The 18,111-nt window shown below is 35.8% G+C and overlaps 2 protein-coding genes across 5 annotated transcripts; one reads left to right on the forward strand and one right to left on the reverse strand.

Moving 5' to 3' along the window:
• Positions 1 to 287: 287 nt before the first annotated feature.
• On the forward strand, positions 288 to 12,785 carry LOC110103645 (amidase 1). 3 transcript variants are annotated; one of them, XM_020832442.2, is made up of 9 exons: positions 288 to 482; positions 726 to 878; positions 2,150 to 2,274; positions 4,626 to 4,751; positions 5,564 to 5,746; positions 5,853 to 6,000; positions 11,473 to 11,641; positions 11,771 to 11,905; positions 12,430 to 12,785. In XM_020832442.2, the coding sequence occupies exons 1-9, from the start codon at positions 358 to 360 to the stop codon at positions 12,580 to 12,582; spliced, it is 1,317 nt and encodes a 438-aa protein (XP_020688101.1). In that variant the 5' UTR covers positions 288 to 357; the 3' UTR covers positions 12,583 to 12,785. The 3 variants fall into 3 exon arrangements, with proteins under 3 accessions (XP_020688101.1, XP_020688102.1, XP_028550409.1); XM_020832443.2 differs by having other exon boundaries at positions 319 to 482; positions 2,134 to 2,274; XM_028694576.1 differs by lacking the exon at positions 288 to 482 and having other exon boundaries at positions 758 to 878; positions 2,085 to 2,274.
• Positions 12,786 to 13,185: 400 nt separating this feature from the next.
• LOC110103637 (probable F-box protein At2g36090) lies at positions 13,186 to 17,782 on the reverse strand. Of its 2 annotated transcripts, none has more exons than XM_020832426.2 (2): positions 17,566 to 17,782; positions 13,186 to 14,436 (listed from the first exon to the last, which is right to left on the reverse strand). In XM_020832426.2, exon 2 carries the CDS (start codon positions 14,409 to 14,411, stop codon positions 13,281 to 13,283), a length of 1,131 nt encoding a protein of 376 aa, XP_020688085.1. In that variant the 5' UTR covers positions 14,412 to 14,436; positions 17,566 to 17,782; the 3' UTR covers positions 13,186 to 13,280. The 2 variants fall into 2 exon arrangements, with proteins under 2 accessions (XP_020688085.1, XP_028550411.1); XM_028694578.1 differs by lacking the exon at positions 17,566 to 17,782 and adding an exon at positions 17,435 to 17,484.
• Positions 17,783 to 18,111: the final 329 nt, after the last annotated feature.

The following is an 18,111-nucleotide window of genomic DNA, read 5'->3' on the forward strand; positions in this document are numbered from 1 at the left end:
AATTTATCCTAAATAGAATAAACATATATATTATTAAAAGAAAATCTAAACAAGATAATGATCATTTTTATCATATATTTATATTTTAAAAAAATTGGCGGCTCAAAATTTTTGAATTTATTTTGAGGAGTCATAATATAAATTTTAATTACTTTTATATGAATAATAAACATTTCAAAATAACTTTAATAATTAAAACTTGTTTTGTCCAAAATTTCTTTACAATAATTTTAAGATTTATTGTGTTAAAAAAAAGGAAATTTCTTTTATTTTTAATATTGTTATTGGTTTTGAAATCTTAACCATTTTGGATGATTCGAAAGAAACTGGCAGCCAAGCAAACTCCCGAGGAGGATAATGGCGGAATCGAAGGCCGAAGATTACGGAGCTTTCATCCAAAGATTTAACCTTTTCCCTTCACCTCACTCCCCTACTTTGCCTCCACTTCCACTTGAAGGCCTCACCTTCGCTGTGAAAGATATGTAAGACATCATCTGCTCCTGCACTCTGTCATACGAATTACCAATATTTATCCTTCCATGACCTAATCACGCATTTAGAACTAGATCTTTTGAAAGTATTTTGTAACACGCCTATGATTTCTCTCTCTCTATCTCTCTTTTTCCATCTGGGAAAAAATTTTAGGCGTTAAGTTGTTCATGAGAGCTTTTTATTTGAATTTTAATACTGTCTGCAAGTTTTAATGTTGATTTATTTGGCGGCAGATTTGATATCGATGGGTCTGTTACTGGATTCGGCAATCCAGATTGGGCAAGGACTCATTTGCCAGCCACATCCACGGCGCCAGCAGTATTGGCTCTTCTCGAAGCAGGAGCTACGTGTGTTGGTAAAACGGTTATGGATGAGATGGCCTACAGGTCAGTATCTGAAGAACCGCTTCATTTCTTACATGATTTGCTTTTGTCATTCCATGAACATAATGAACACTATGGCTCTATTTGGTTTAAACGAATTTGAAAAGATGAAATCAATAGAAAATGGAAATGGTATGGAAATTGAATTGAATTCTGTTTTCGCTCCCTTGTTAGGTTGATGAGAAATTGAGTAAAAATCTATTTCTTACTCGGGGCCACTTGAGATTACTTTTTGTTTTCATTTTTTGTTATGTATATATTTTTAATTTTATTTTATTTATATTTTAATATGAAATAAAAATATGTCTAGTATCTTAAGTAAGCTTTGTTTTTATTTTTATTGAATATTGAAGAAGGGCATCTCCAACCGAAAAATCTATTTTTCACTTTAAAATGCATTCATAGTTATATCAAACAGTAATTTATCTCAAACCGAACTCTATATTAGCTCCAAAAAAGAATATTCTGTGTATATTTTTTCTCATCTTTATTTTATATTTATTTTCAATTATATATTTATATTTTTTAGTTAAAAAAATGGGTTTTTGAATAGTGCGATGTCAATATTGGGTCACACTGTTCACAACTAAGATAAAATGCAAAAATACATTTTTATTTGTCATTCAGGCGGACGCTCGCCAGAGCTACAAACGGTCGAATGACGTTAGGTTCGGGATGCCCTAAGGTGTTAATGGTTGTCGTCAGAAGGTTTATTAAACGAATAAAAATTCTAAAAATTATTTTGGATATTTTTTAAATATAACTTAATTTGTTTTCAAGAATAAAAAATAAAAACAACTTAAAAACAGAAATCAACTAAATCAAATATATTTTAAAATTTTGATCCCAATTGGCCCTGAAGTTGAGAAGAAATTGGCATTTGGCTTATGAATTCTAATTTGGATTACCTCCTTTTTCAACTTTGAATTTTGCAATTTACTTCATAATGGTAATTGCACACAATACTCGTGAGGCATTTGAAATAGCCACATAAGCCCCTTATGACATAAAATTATACACATAAAGAAAATATAAAGGCTAACCTCTCTCTAAGTCTGTTTTTATAGGTGAATGTCAGCCGAAACATGATGGTTATGCTTATATTTTCTGTAACGGGTGATAGTTATGTGCCAATTTCAAATAACACATGAGTTAATATGTAATTCATTCTACTTCATTTATGTATTCATTTTTTTATTGTCTTTTTAGTTAAATTTTATTAATATGTGGTATTTGGAGTTCTGCAAGCGCATTTTAGTTCGATGTGAATGCAGCATCAATGGAGAGAATAAGCATTATGGGACGCCCATTAATCCATGTGCTCCTGGTCGAGTGCCTGGAGGATCTTCTAGTGGATCTGCTGTTGCTGTTGCCGCAGGACTTGTTGATTTCTCTCTAGGTGATTTTTTGTTTTCCTGAAAAAGTTCTCTTCTTTGAATTAATAGTTTAAAGCCATAAAAAGAAAAAATGGACGGTTAATTTTGTTGAAAATAATCACGCTAAAAAAGGCAAAAAGGAAGCTGCAACGTAAGAAATATTTATCAAATGCATGTGAGAATCTTTTAATATGTACAACTTATTCAAAAATCGTAAAATAATTAGGTTTCACATTTAGATGCACTTTATGTTTGTAAAAACTGTATGCATGTTGAAGTCTCATTGAATCAATGATAAAGAAATAAACTATCATGTTTGACTAACAAGTATTCCACTATATCTGTAGTTAGAGATCCTTTATGTAGTTCTCACCGCTTATTATTCTTCTGAAAAAAAGTGCCAAGTAATATCAATTAGAATCTACTACATCTCCTATGAACATTACAACAACAACATCAAGCCTTTATCTCCTAGGAACATGATAAGAAGTGGATGCACTTTTCACAAAAATCAGTGAATGAAACAAAAAATTTTGGGAAGAAGAAGACCCCAAAACAATTTTTATTGAAAGAAGTATAAAGAGAAATGCAAGATACAATTGGAGGGAAGATCCGACTCTCCCAAATCACTAGTCGCCACCTAGAGCCCAAATAGTCTAAGAATCAATCTAAATTTAGCAAATTCCAAACATAATCCTGAAATCACCCTATTATTGTTAGCCTTAAATAGGCTCCTATAATTCCCTCTCAAATCAACCCCCTTTCCCTAAATAATCTCCTCTCAGATTTGAATTCAAATTAGATTTATTTCCCTAATTATTTCCCTCCCAATTTTAATTAAAACTTTCCTAAACAATTCCCCCTTAATTTCTCCTGCTTTTCCCTAAATAATTTCATCTTAAATTTTGAATTCAAATTAGATATCTTGCTCTAAATAATTCCCTCTCAATTGTAATTTAAACATTCCTCAATAATTCCCCTTTGATTAAAAACCTTCCTAAACAACTCCTTTTTGATTAGGAAACTTCCTGATTTCCTCCCAATTAAATCGGCCGGGCCGGTTCATCAATACTTTTTTATTCCCTCCTAATTAAATTGGCCGGGCTGGTCCATCAATACTCCCCTCCTAAAGTGCCACATTGTCCTCAATGTGGAATGAAGTAAACTGTTGTTGAAGCACTTGACTAATAGCACTGGACTGAATGGTCTGACACAGGGTTGAATGACCCCTTCCTCTAGCATCTCTTTTATCAATCTCTCGATCTCATCCTTCTAGATTTGGGGATGACGCTGCAGACGAATATTGATATGTGAGACTCCTTCCTCCAAGACGATTGCTTGCTCGCATTCCTGCTGAGGAGGCAACCCCTAAACTGGCTGCTCGATATTGTTGGAGTGGCTGAACCATATCTTGTGCTTCTATCTTCTCCCAATCTTCTTCTTTTCCAAATTTTTAGCTCCACCAAAAATTCCACTTCTTCATCCTTCCCTTTCTTGGAAGTGGCTCCAAAGATGGCATCTCATCTTTTTCCCCCAAAACTTCTACCTCCCGTTCCTCCCTCATCATCCCTATATTAGGATTTCCCCCACTTCCCTGTACAATCATTGGTGCTCTCGCCTACGATGTTGTCGATTGGGTGTGAAGCTCCAATAGTTTCCTTATCATTCCTTCTAGATTGGAAATCTTTTCCTCCATTGATGTCATTCTATCCTCAAACGCCGATTTGAGTTGGTTAACTTTTCCTTTAAGAAGCTCTTCTAAGGCATCAACTTTCGTTGTTGCCATAGGTCCAAAAAAAAAAAAGCTCTGATACCAATTTGATAGGAAGTAGATGCACTTTTAACAAAAATTAGCGAATGAAACACGAAAATTTGGGAAGAAGAGCACCCCAAAATAATTTTTATTGAAAGAACTATAAAGAGAAATGCAAGATACAATTGGAACTTCAATTGCAGAGGAAGATCTGGCTCTCCCAAATCCCTAGCCGCCAGCTAGAGCCCAAATAACCTAAGAATCAATCTAAATTTAACAAACTCCAAAACATAATCCTGAAATCATCCTATTGTTAGCCTTAAGTAGGCTCCAATAATTTCCTCTCAAATCATCCCCCTTTCTCTAAATAATCCCCTCTCAGATTTGAATTCAAATTAAATTTGTTTTCCTAATTAATTCCCTCCCAAGTGTAATTAAAACTTTCCTAAATTTTAATAAAGTAAAATTTTCCTATATATATATATATATATATAAAATATGCTTGTGTTCGAAGCTATCTTAGCGAGTTCATTCTTCCCAAATGAAATGATTCACTAGATTTATGTTTGGTGCTTGACCTATTCATATATATGTGTTCTAACCAAGATGTAGTTTTTACAGGTACTGACACTGCTGGGAGTGTGAGGGTACCAGCAGCATACTGTGGGATCTTTGGTTTCCGACCTTCACATGATGTTGTTTCTACTAGCCATGTCATTCCCATGGCTCAAAACTTTGATACTGTTGGTAGGAAGTATAACTTGTCCTTGATAGAGTTCTTCTTTGTTAATTAATCGTTGTCTCAGCAGTTAAGGTCCTTATTTCATTACAAAAGACTCATTTTGTTTTTGCTATAGTTTTTGCTGTGGATAGCAAGTGTGGCATTGACTTTGCAGTTGCCAATTAGATATATTTCTTGTGGTGTAAGATATTTTTTCTCTCTTAGCGTGGTTGCTTTTTTGGTTATTTTTCCCTTCTCCCAGTGGGTTGTTGAAATGGTGCTATTGCCTTAAAAGTTAAACTTGCAATATCTATCAAAATGAGTTATGGGAAAGTCACCTTCACTTGAGGCTATGCTTGAAATGGTTAATAAAAGGGATGCTTTTGGTTGTCTTATACAAGCATCACTACATGGTGGACTGTGACATTTTACGTTTTGGTCTCAAATGTGCTTTAGTAGGAGTAGAAATTCTATAATCTGATGCCACACTGATTTCAAATTTAAAGAGTTGGTGTTGCACTTCAAACAATTTTGTGGAGGTAGATTTAGGCTTCGTTTGCGACGATTTTTTTATTGCTTTTTAAAGTCGTCTCAAAAGAAGCCTTAATCTCTCATTAGTCCTTTGTTGTGTCAACTAAAAGGAAAATCAATGTATTTGGTGCAGGAAAAAAAGAAAAAGAAAAATATGTTTCCACCTACTGTAATGATTCTTCGGCATAAAAATTTATGTAGTACTGTTGGGGATATATACTAGATACTTCTATGTGATACCTTACCCTTCAACATGCTGAGACTTGTATGCTATTTGCACTTTCTTTTTACAATTCTACACCGACAGGATGGTTTGCAAGAGACCCAGCGACCATAAGCAAAGTGGGCCATACTTTACTGCAATTGCCTGGTGAAATAAATGTTAAACCAACTCGCTTCATTATTGCCAATGACTGTTTCAAGTATCTTGGATCACTTGGTGAGCAAATTTCACATATCCTTGTTCAGTCTGTAGAGGATACTTTTGGAAGTAAGTGCATGAAATTTCACAGCCTTGTTTTTTACTAACCAAGTTACAGAAGTGATCATTGCTTTGGCTATATAGTTTTTATTAAACAAGAAAAAATTATGAACAGGTCATGTGATTAGCCATGAAAACCTTGGAAATTACACACTCAGTAAGGTTCCTATTTCAAAAAGTTTTGTAAGTACAGCCCCCGAAAGTCGAGCTTCTACAATACCAGAACTAGGAGCTCTGTCATATGCCCTGCGTTTGCTTCAGAGGTTTGTGTATGCTGATTGAATTTATTTTTGACTGATTTTTTATTTTTTGTGATTTTATTGGATTAAATAATTGTTTGTTGTTAATTTGATTTTTATTAGATGCATATTTAAGATTGTCTTAAATGGACACTCAAAATATTGTTAGGATGGGCTAAAACATATTTGTTGATCTACAATTGACCGGGATCGAGGCTAGTCAGTTTGGTATTGAATTCAAGATTAGTTGACCAACTTAGAAGTATTAGTAAATGAAGGTTATCAAAAATATAATGAACTAATTGTTGAGTTCGAGTTGATCAAAGCTCTTTTATAATGCACACTCAGCTCTAAGGCTCAGTAAGTCACTAACTAACTCAAACTATTTACACAAGCATCAAGGCTACTTGCTAGAACATGCTCAAGTGAAGTTGAGGGGCAACTTGGCATAAGTGATCCTTAGAGTCAAGATTTGTATGATATAATGAAGTAGCTTCAGTCTTCTTTAGATATCCAAAGAGAAAAGGCAATACCCCCTACCAAGGGGGAATTGTCTCTTGGTTTGGATATTCAAGCCACGACGAATCCAAGGAGTCCAAGGAGAACAAATCCAAAGAAGACTGAAGACTTGAAGACTAATATCCCACTCAAAGTCATTTGCGTCTAGGGCTGCAAGCGAACCAAACGTTCGACGAGCTACTCGTTGTTCGGTTCAATTAAAGCTCGTTTGTGATCATTTAATTAACTAAACAAACAAACTTGAACAATATTTTAAATACTCGATTCTTAAATAAACAAACTTGAACATTAATGCATTCGGCTCATTTATGTTCACGAATAACATCATTTGAAGTTCGTGAACAAGCTCGACATTAAGCTTGATAAGAAGCTCAATAAAAGCTCGATTCGTGTTCGATTTTGAACTCGTGAATAAGCTCGACAAAAATAACTTGTTGTCTAAGTAATTGTAGCTTTATATGACTATTTATTTATAAATAATTTCATTTATTAATGTTGTTGTTAGGAAAATTCTGTGAAGATGTGATTTGCTTATAAATCATTGCCTTTGTTACATAGACATTTGCTTTTATTATAAATGTGTTTGTTTATAGATGTGTTCATGAATGAGTTTGTTTTATAGTTAAAAAAAATTGTTAAATATGTTCACGAACATGCTCGATGTAATCGTTTGTTAGGAACCTCGATAAAGCTCGTTTGTTAAGTTAATAAACATCTAAAAGTAGAGCTCGTTTATAGCTCGTTCATGTTTGTTTGTTTAAAGCTCAATAAGCACTAAACGAACGAACATGAACTGAACATGAGCCGAACATGAACACATTAATTTAAATGAACCAAACATGAACACTAACAATAAAGCTCGAACAAACATGAACCAAACTTGAACAACCTGATTTTAAATGAACACAAACATGAACACTTAGATACTCGACTCTGCACTGTTCATTTGCAGCACTATCTGTCATAGGCTTAAAAATCCGGGTTGTTGGCAGTGGTGCCCGGCCACTTTACTTTCTGCATATCCTGGGTTATAATAAGGGAAATTTGCTTATGGCTATTTAGTTGATTTGTTGATTTATATTGATGTGTTTACTTTGTTTGCGTAGTAGAAATTATCTGTTTTTTTTAGGTTACTTTCTTGCATGCCGTCTTTATTTTCACCTGGATTTCGTTAGGCTCTCTAAGGACTATGAAAATTTTTCTACTCGTAACTAATATTTAAAATTTTAAGTTTAAATAATATATAAATCTAACGAATCTAAAAAACTGCCAGAATCGTCCGGGGTCGCATGCATATTAATGCATCTCTCATCCTCCTTGCTTTGAGACACTTCCCCCCCTACGGGTAGAGTCCGGATAATCTAGCCTATGAGGATGACGTGTCGGACCTGGGGAAGTTTAGTCTCATTCTAAAAATTATTTTATATTAAACCTGTTTTTAAAATCCAATTCATACTTGATTTAGACCTTTCAACCAGCATGCATTGCATTAGTAACTAATTTAATAAAATTTTAATTGTATTAGTTAAGGGCATTCACCCCACATAAGTCCAGGACCAATTAGGAAATTCTCTAGATGTTGATCCTATTTTCAAAGAACTATACCATCCACCTATCTTTCATAAATGACTAGACTACATGGTTTTGAATCGATTAGGTGGTTAGCTGGCTCCCCAATTCAGGCCAGGGTAAGTCCAGGTTTTGCACTGCATTAGTTATAACACAGGTGTTAGTGTGCGTAGGACACTAACCCAATCTAGATTTAGGACTCGAGGCTACTACACTCGGTTTCGTAGTATGCCTAAATAGTGGGTAGGTCTCTTCCTTTCAGGGACCATAAATCATACTTATCTGCGTCACAGGATGACGCCACCTCCATCTTTTATCTCACGTATGTGTCGATTGCCTGACTTTTATTTTCTCCAGTTTCCTCTTAGTACCCTAGAGCCTCCGAATGCTGATGTGAACCGCATATGTTGATTCAGCCCTTCGGACCTTCCTTCCCTTTTGAGTAGGACTTCTTAGTCTATACCCTCGTGTCAATCCCATTTTGGGATGGATAATGTATGATCCTTAATCGAGAGTTTTCTAGGGCTCCGACCTGGGATGTAATTAACCACGGGGGCTTGCGCCCGTGGGAAACTTGGCCCCACATCTACTAAACCCCACTCGAGCTGTTGTATCGGGTGAGGAAAACCCGTGATTGTGATAAGGTCGTGTATATGACTACCCATCGGGGTGCGTTGGCGAGAGCCGCTATCCTCAATGGTTAGTCGTATGCACGATCCAATCTGTCATTCCATTGACCTGTTCGTGTCGAGTATAAAGGTCTGCGATCTTTTTGTCCTACGGGATAGTGCGGTCGTACCCTTTGCATTCGGACCCCACGAGTGGTGCTTTTTCGGAGGTCCACATGGGGTTTGGCATGGAAGAGGTAAAGGTAGATTGGGCAACTGAAGGTGATTGTGTAGATGTTGGTTTCATGGTAGACTGTGGAAGATTAGGTGTATGATATGTGGAAATGAGAAAGAAAAAGATTTTCGCCAAGATGAATGGAATAGAAAGGAAACCTTGAATTTTAGATTCATGACATCTAACTAAGTACATGGCATCAAAAAGTGAGGTAGATTTTGCAATTAAAACTTTGCAAGATATTTCTTGCTTAAGAACGGAAATAAAATAACTAATGAGAGTGGATTCAGATAGATTAGGGAATTTAAAAGTAAGATTTTCGAAGGCAATTTGGTATTCAAGAATAGCATTTGGTGAGTTAGTTTGGAAAGATTGCCATGTAAATCATCGTATGTAGAAATCTCAAATTGTTGTTGTAAAGATATCATAAAATCAGTCTAAGAAAGCAGTTGTCATTTCATTTGTAATCATTAGTACCAAGTAGTTGCTTGGCCTTCAAGATGTAATGAAGCAATGCGTAAACGTTGACATTCAGGTGTGTTATGAAAATCAAAGTATTCATGGGCTTGAAAGATCCAAGCTTCTACTTTGGAGCCATTAAAGTGAGGGAGTTCAATTTTCATTGATTTAAGAAAAGAAAAATTCGGAGGTGATGATTTTGTTTGTGGAGAATGAACTTGGCCAATGGAGCCGAGGCTGAAGAAAGCGGTTCTTGATGGGAGGAAGAATGCGAGCGATCAGTGCACAAACTATCAAGACGTTTGTCAATGGAGTCAATGAAGGCATGAAATTTGTTGTGAAGCGGTGTCTATGGATGCAAATTGAACATCAGTTTGTTGGAGAGATATTTTTTTTTTTTTTTTCAGAAATTTGCAATTCTTGATTGGTTTGCAGGTTCGGTATCTTTGGCTAAATCAGCTCATGATGAGTTATGGTGTGGGAAATGAGCAAGAAGTGATTCTTGATAACAAGGAGCAGTACTTGATGCAGTCTTGAAGAGGACGAAGGAAAACAATACGAAGAGGTGTCAGAGGGCCTGCTGGTCTTGTTGGAACCATTGTTCTTGATGTTGAAAATGCTGTAGGTTGGTAAGACCGTTGCTGGAAGGTGTTGGCTGAAGATTTAAAATCTGTGGCTGGAACGTGCTTGTTGAAGTGAGGCTATCCCGTGGGAAGAAGTGAAGGGGAACTTGTGGATTCTTGCAGTAATCTTGAAGTTTACAAGCAATAGGGCGGTGGAAGGAGCTGTCAGAAAACAAACCACACTGGCAGCAGAGATAACAATAGCTGAATTGCATGGGAGGCGGCAGTTGAAACCCCGTCGACCACAGTTCGATGAAGAGAACAATGGTGAAGGACCGGCAAGAGTAGAGGTGGCTGCTGGTGCTGACAACCCGTGGAATATGGGCTGGTGTGGGGAAAGATCTTGGCAGAGATAAGAACGGTGGAATAGAAATGTTGGAAGGAATGAAGTTAGTGCAACAAGAGCACCATTTGATAAGTTTCTTGATTATCAAATAATGTTTGATACTTTTAGATTACGTGTAAACTCTTAAGAGAAAATAGAAGAGAAACCAGAAATTTCCATTCATCAACCTTTTGCTTACGATAGGAGGCTATTTATACTACGTGGATAGACCAAGTTTACAAGATGGACATTGTCTATCTAAACACAAACTTTAAAATAAAATAGATATATCCAGTCTACCTCAACTAAAAGAGAATAAAAGTAAACTAGTGCATATTACATATTTGTAGACCAACTTTATGTTTTGCCAATATTGACTGTTCTGAATTTTTTCTTCTTTGCTAGACTTTTATGGTTGTCGGTTGGTTTATCATGTTGGTAGCCCATTTTTCACAATTTGATTGTTTAATTTTAGGATCCAATAAAATATATTGATGTCTAACATCTCACCACTTATAAAATTTTTCTCTAAAGTTTTAGGGATACTTTTCTAGCACATAATAGATCTGATGAATTCCTCCACTTCAACCAGCCAACTTGAATTCTACTAATGATATTCCCATCTATTTCACCATTGCTTTGAACAGTAAATCCGAGATATCTAAAACATGCAGTATTTTTAATTGCTTGATCACCCAATGTCGCGATCTCACCATTAGATCTATTACTACTAAAATTACGCTCCATGTATTTGATTTTAGATCTACTCAAATGACAACCTTTAGACTCTAGGCTGATCTCCATAATTCAAGTTTTACTTCTACTCCCTCTCCATTCTTATCAACAAGAAGAATATCATCAGCAAAAAGCATACATCAGGGTACATCCTCTTATAAATTTCGTGTAAGAACATCCATGACTAAATTAGTAAGATGTTGGCTTAAAATTGATCCTTGATGTAATCTAATTTTGAAAACATGGTTTGTATGTAATTTTGTATGAGTCTACACCTCAAACCTTCAACAAAAATTCCTTCCTTGTCGTTTTGCTCTGACAATATTTTTCAAAGTTGCCATTCCCAAAACCTAACGATATAAAATTTTGAAGAGGAAATAATAATATATAATATAATGCCGAATTGTTGCATTTTTTTGGCAGGTTTGAATTTAAGTCTAATCATGAAGAATGGTTAAATAATGTGAAACCCAGCTTAGGTCCTGGAATATCAGAAAGAATAATGGAAGCCCTGACATCAACAGATGATAATTTAGACAGCTGCAGGAAATTCAAGGTTGATTTCAAGGCTGCCTTGACTGATCTTTTGGGGGTAACTCGTCTTTACTCTTAATATATATAAGTTCTAGACTATTTATATTTGCTGATAATAGCATCGTCTCTATGATAATAATGTCAAGTACTGGCAACATTGTAGTTTAATTGGTCTGCTTCATTCCAGGACTATGGAGTCCTTGCAATACCTACCATTCCAGGGCCACCTCCAAAGCTCAACCTAGATGTTACAGCATTAAAAGACTTTCGTGCCCAAGCTTTCTGTTTGATAGCCGTTGCTAGCATGTCTGGCTTCTGCCAGGTAACAAAATTAAGATTTTCTTCCTATTATATTTGAATGCAATACAGCCATATTCAGCTCCAAAGCCCTATATGGGGTCCCAGTTGGGTACCCATCCTTTACTCGGACGGGCTTCGCCCACCCACGGTGACTTTCGGGATACCGTACCCACCTATACCCACCCACTTTCCATGCTTTTTGAATGCAGTCTGCCACAAACTGATGGCCTTGAGGCTTGTTTCCCTTTGCTCTGATTGCAAACTTTCAAGCCGCATATCAAAATTTATCGTAGTTGCAACATGGTTAAGTGCTACACACTACATATAGTGAGGATTGCAATAATATAAGATATACGGTGATTAACAATATAAATCGATTTATCCCCAGATGTTGAGTACCCACCCAAATCCACCCACAAGGCCATGGTGTACCCATACTCATCCATACCCACTGGATATGAGTGGGTACATGGGTGAGTGTGAATATGGGTATCCAATATAGGGCTCTGTTAAACTCCCACTAATTCTCCTCTTTGTTTTATTCAGATCTCTGTACCACTTGGGCTGCAAAATGGCCTTCCGGTTTCAGTTTCTTTGTTAGCAAGACATGGAGCAGATTATTTCCTTCTTAATCTTGTTCGGTCTTTCTATCCAACTCTCAAAGAACGAGCTGCTGCTACTTGGGAATCTGGTTTGTGAAGCACAATGTAGATGTTGTTACTGTACACATTCTGCATGATTCCATGTAAAAACTGCAATGACTCTGAAAATGCTAATAAACATCAATGTTTTGCTTTGAAAAAGAAGTGCATTCATAGATGCTCATTATTAGTTAAGAAATTTTTTATGTAGATCAAACGGTTCATATTAAATTTTGGTGGGTGTGAGAAGCATTAATGTTATAATTGAGATGAAATCTAGTCCTATAAGTGCAGATTTTGCTATGAATCATACATTAATTGTAAAGTCTCCAAAGTGAAAAACAATATAGTTAGATCTTCCTCTATGTTTTTGAAAATATTGTATCACTATATGGACTGTTTGTTAATCATAATTTTGAATACTCATTAGACTAAAAAATAAATAATTCAATGAATTCCAATCCACACTTTGAAAATGGAGATGAAAATTAACACCCAAAGGAGCATAGCTAGTGTCGGTTCGGTCATTATCGAGTTTCCAGGTCAACCTATATCCAATCCGATTTTTGAAATGGGTCAGCTTGTTGAACTTGAATCCGACCAATTTCACAAATAAATTGACCCTAAACAGAAATTTTTTGAGTAGGGCTTTCAAGTCGTGTTGACACCTCTAATATAATTATATAATATTAATCTCAAAATAAATACAATAATTTTTAAATTCATCTCACAGAATATCCTGACAACGTTCTTTCATCAAAATATGTAACAAAAGCAAAAGGCTGCAACTACAGCAATGCTGCTTATTATATAGAGCCTATCGAACCAGCTTTCATTCCTGATTTTCTCCTCTTTAAACTCATTCTGAGCCTTCAAATACAAGTGACAGTACTCTAAAACTTGGCTATAGTTCCTGCTCCTCCTGCAACTCAAAGCTTCTTTTAAAACAAGCAGACTATTGCGCCCATTAACATGAGCTCCAGCCATATCTTCCAGCTGCATACTTAGCTCTGTTAATCTGAGAGCTGTAGCCATACCACCCTCTCCATTTCCTGTATTCACAATACTAAATTTCATGACAATAATGCATTCTGCAACCTGACATGGGAGAATGTCCTTAGCCGGAAGTATCGATCCAAATCGAAGAAGGAAGTTCCTATCAGCTGGCCAATGCCTCTGTCCTCCAAGGGGACTCCAGCTTGCAAGATTTGCAGCTTGTTTCAGTCTGCTATTCACAATGATCCAGCTTAGCTTAATTCCCTCATGCAGATCCCTCCACAATTTCCCATCTTTTCTTTCTCTTTCTACAGATGTAATGGGTGGCAAACCATCATCAACTGAGAGCAGAACGTCGTTATCGTCATCGTCGGATCCATCCGAATAGCTGAGCAGGTCGATTCGAAACGGGCAATGATGAAACCAACCGTTATAACCGTCAGAATCTGTAATTCCCCATAGAACTTTTGAATATACTGTTTTTTCTTTGTACCTTACATCCACAATGGAAATGAAATCCGACGGCACGACGCTTTCATTTTCATCATTGTCCCCATAGTAATCATTCTCAGTCCATTCATCAGGATAGGGAAGATTGCTATCAGCTTGAACTGCAGGGATGCCCTCACTGACAATAAGGGGGAAGCAGTCTGCATAGAATCTTCTGAACCCACCAATGGAGGAGATTAGACTCCTAACATCATCTCTATGAGTTGAGGGCCAAAGAGAATGGCATGCATTTTCCCATAGTACTTCCTCTTTTGATATGGAACTGAAGTCAGCACAAGTACAAGCGGCTTTTGCTAGAGAAGGACCATCGAGGCGACGAAGTATATCGTACAGAAGATCACTACTAAGTGATGTTGAACTATCTATTTCTGCAGTTGCCATGCCGTGGTTTGGTGCCTTCAATCAACTGAAAGGATATATCCAATTGACTCCAAAGTCAAAATATATAAAGGATAAAAGAAATAGAGCCATAGATCAAATTTAGAGAACTTACCAACACTAGATTCATTGACAAAGAAATGAAGCTTACCTAGAAAATGTCCTAATCATTGATTCTGATACAATTAGAAGAAGCTCTCTTCGAAGCAGTTCTTTTTTACTTGAATGGATTATGGAGAAGGTAAGAAAATTATGAAAAAAGTGATTACAAATATTAGCTGGGTAAGTCATATGGAAGTTAGCATTAAATAATTAAAATTATAAAAAAAATTTAAATAATTGTATTTGATAATGGTTGTAAAATGAATTGCCTCGAAGCTAGATTATGTTTGCAGCCCTGCGTTCAAATTAGGAGAAATTATTCTATGCGAACGTCGACCAACCATAATAAGCCAGTTTAGCAATACTGAGCGTCGTACCGAGCGGTACCGAGCAGTATCAAGCTGCAGTACAGACGTGGCTCATTATGGTTTGTCTCCGGAGGGCGTATGGCGTCCTCACAGAATAATTTCTCTCAAATTAGGGCTTGCATCGGTAATAATTAGGAAACTCTCAAAGAAAACCCGAGAAAAAGCTATTGCTACTGGAAAGAGAAAATTGGTTTCCCGTTGTTTACTCAATGCAGAGATGTTGATAGGTCAATCAGTTAGACAAACAACAAGGGGACAACTAGGATGAAATTGCTACAAATCAGTATTCATAAGAGTCGGTAATTCTACCAGGCATTAAGGGAAGATGAACCAAGTAAAATGACAAAAAAGAAAGATGAACCATAGTAACATGAAAAATATCAAGCAACTCAGAATTTTTAGCAAGCAAATAAGATGTGAGATGAAGCAAAGCATTACTAATATTTCTATTAAGACAAATCTGCTGCAATTATATGCTCTAAAGGAACAGATGAACAAGAGAATAAAATGAAGAAATATTTCATTTGTGCGAGTCTAAGTTATTAAAGAGTTCACTGATTAAAGTTGTTTCACAAGGTCAACCTGGATCAGAATATACCATAAGCAAATAATTCATTATTTACCTCTGGTAGGAGTGTAACCCCAAATGATTTCCATTTCCAATATTGCTGCAGTTAAGAGTTGTCATTTTATGTTTTCTTTATTTTCTACTTGTGTTTCTAGCTTTCTTTCTCCAGTGACTTTCAGTTTTTTCTATTGACCCTTCATTTTCCCTGTTGGCCCCTCTGTTTCCCAGCTATCTCTCAATTTCCTTGTTGTCCAATCATTTTCTCTGTTGTGTTCTCGTATACTTGATGTTGTTTGGTCTTCCTTAAGTGTTGTAAGTATTGTTTGGTCTCCGTTAAGTGTTGCTGACTTTCCCTATGCTGACTGCTTTTCCCCATGATGTTGTCCTGTTGTTGGCTTCTCATTTTCCCTGTTGTGGCGGCTCGGTTTCCTCTTTGTTGATTCCTATGTAGGAGGCTTTAAATGCGGTTTGTTTGGGTGGTTTTTAGTGGCTTTTTTTGGGGCACATTTATGTGATATATTAAATGCTATTCCTTCTTATTTCTCCTATAAATTGGGGCTGATTTTCTTTATGAGTGAGAGACTTTTAAGAATTTTTGGAAAGTGATCATTCAAAACCTGCGGGTTTTTCTAGCTTGTGAGCTAACTTCTTCTCCCTATCATTCTTATATTTCATCTCGGACTTCTATCTATTCTTCTCTCCACGGTTTCCATTCCACCAGTAAACTATTGTAAATTTAAAGTTGTGTCATGTCTTGTTCTATTATAAGTTGTAAGTGATGTTAGTATTGTTTTATTGTTGTATTTGTTTGTGTTATTTAAGGTTTATATGAATGAAAAAGAAAGTGTGTTTTTATTTGCATTCCTAAAGCAAAGTTTGTTTTTAGGTTGCATCAATTTTGTCATCCAAGCCTTAGGTTGCATCAAATATGAAGATTGTATGATAGTAGAATTTACCAAGGTTGAGACATAACCACCTCTCACCTTCCAACTTATTTGTGCTCAATATTTGGTGTCATGGTGCCGTTGGATGCAATAGAACGATTACAAATATGATGTAAAGTTTGTGAACTTACATATACTTCCCCAAAACTTAAATGGCATAAAAGAAGGTTTTAGCATTGAATGAAACATAATTGATTTACAAATTTAAATGTTCATAAGATAAACATAGAAAATAATTAAAACGCACTTAATATTAAAATAGAGAGATGAGATCTGACTAATCGTACAAATGGCAATAAACTAAAATTCATCATGAAGTTGGGGCTGTTTGGTATCCTATTTTAGGCAGGATTTAAGTAAGATTTAACTTAAAATTTTGCCTAACACATTTGGAACTTTAAATTCTACTATTTATAAATTCAGTTCCAACCCTTTAATGATCAAATCCAGAATTTCTCTCACACAAATCTTAAATCTTGAAACAAAAAACTGAATAATTTATCAGGATTTAGCAAGACATAACAATTTTCATGCCAAGCAGTTTTTCATATTTTAATCCTGTCAAGATTGATTAAATCTTAATCTACACAATTTACTAAATCCTGCTTGAGTTAAATCCCTCTCGCAGACAAACAGCCCCGAAGTAATGCTTTTAATAAGTGTAGGATTCTGGGAAGATATTTACTTCGAAGCATAGAAACATCTATCTATAAACATCTGAAAGTAAGAAGTAAATCTTCATCGTTATGTAGGGTATACAACAAGCAAAACCATCCATTTGGATCAAATTCTACAAAAAGGGACAAAATCATCCAAAACTTCTAATTTTTTTTATCCATCCAACCCTAACCAGCAAAAAGAAAAATCTAATACTTCTATGAAGTTAGCTTATCTACAACATAGATTTCAACATCAAACGCATTGGCCTTAAAAGCAAAAGCGAAATTTGAGAAATGAAACATTAAGATGCCATTGGACAGAAAAAAAAAAAAGAAAAAAAAGAATGGCCGGCATGGCATCCGAAATTCATCTCTATTCCCTTACTTCCATTCTCTCTCTTCCTTCTCTTCAAACCACCTCAACGCCCCTTTTCCCGTTCACTCAACACCTAATTCCACCATCTACAAGTTGTAAGCAATTCAAAATATGCAGAGAAGACAGAAAAATGGACTCACCCCGTCGACATCAAGCCTTGATTTTGACAACGGAGAGCTCTCCTGAATACCCGAATCCGATGGCAGGAAGGAAAAGTATCTAGAACATAGCGCGCGAGGCCCATAAACTGAATCAAGGAGACGAATTTGGTTCGAGAATCTTCGGAAGAACCCTAGCATTAATGTTCCCTACACTCGTGAGTCGCAACTTCTCGGGAAAGAGAAAAATGAACTCTCTCGGTGAAGCCGAAGTCTTGGCTTATGAGCTTGATCTACTAACTCTTTTTTAAAACTAATATTTAAATAAATAAATGGTAATTAATTGTTAATTAATTACTAATTGCTCAATTTTTAAAACTAAGTGGTTCATTAATCATGTCAGCTACAACGTTCCACTTGGATAATGATGTTTAACCTCTTATATATATATATATATATATATATATAAATCCAAAGTCTTTGATTTACATAATAATTGATTTGGATGATCTTTACATGTGGGTTGTGGCGACCTACTATTTAGTTGTTGGTGTGTAGTGAGTCAAGTCAACTCGTGAGAGCATGATC

This window comes from Dendrobium catenatum, unplaced genomic scaffold (genome assembly GCF_001605985.2).
Source record: "Dendrobium catenatum unplaced genomic scaffold, ASM160598v2 fragScaff_scaffold_506, whole genome shotgun sequence".
NCBI lineage: Eukaryota > Viridiplantae > Streptophyta > Magnoliopsida > Asparagales > Orchidaceae > Dendrobium > Dendrobium catenatum.

What these genes read in the sequence shown, in the direction of transcription:
- LOC110103637 (XM_020832426.2), bottom strand. Translation starts at nt 14,411, where the DNA reads ATGGCAACTGCAGAAATAGATAGTTCAACATCACTTAGTAGTGATCTT.
- LOC110103645 (XM_020832442.2), top strand. Translation starts at nt 358, where the DNA reads ATGGCGGAATCGAAGGCCGAAGATTACGGAGCTTTCATCCAAAGATTT. An exon ending in ATGGATGAGATGGCCTACAG is followed by an intron (nt 879 to 2,149) that starts GTCAGTATCTGA and finishes ATGTGAATGCAG; the next exon opens with CATCAATGGAGAGAATAAGC. An exon ending in GCCCTGCGTTTGCTTCAGAG is followed by an intron (nt 6,001 to 11,472) that starts GTTTGTGTATGC and finishes TTTTTTTGGCAG; the next exon opens with GTTTGAATTTAAGTCTAATC.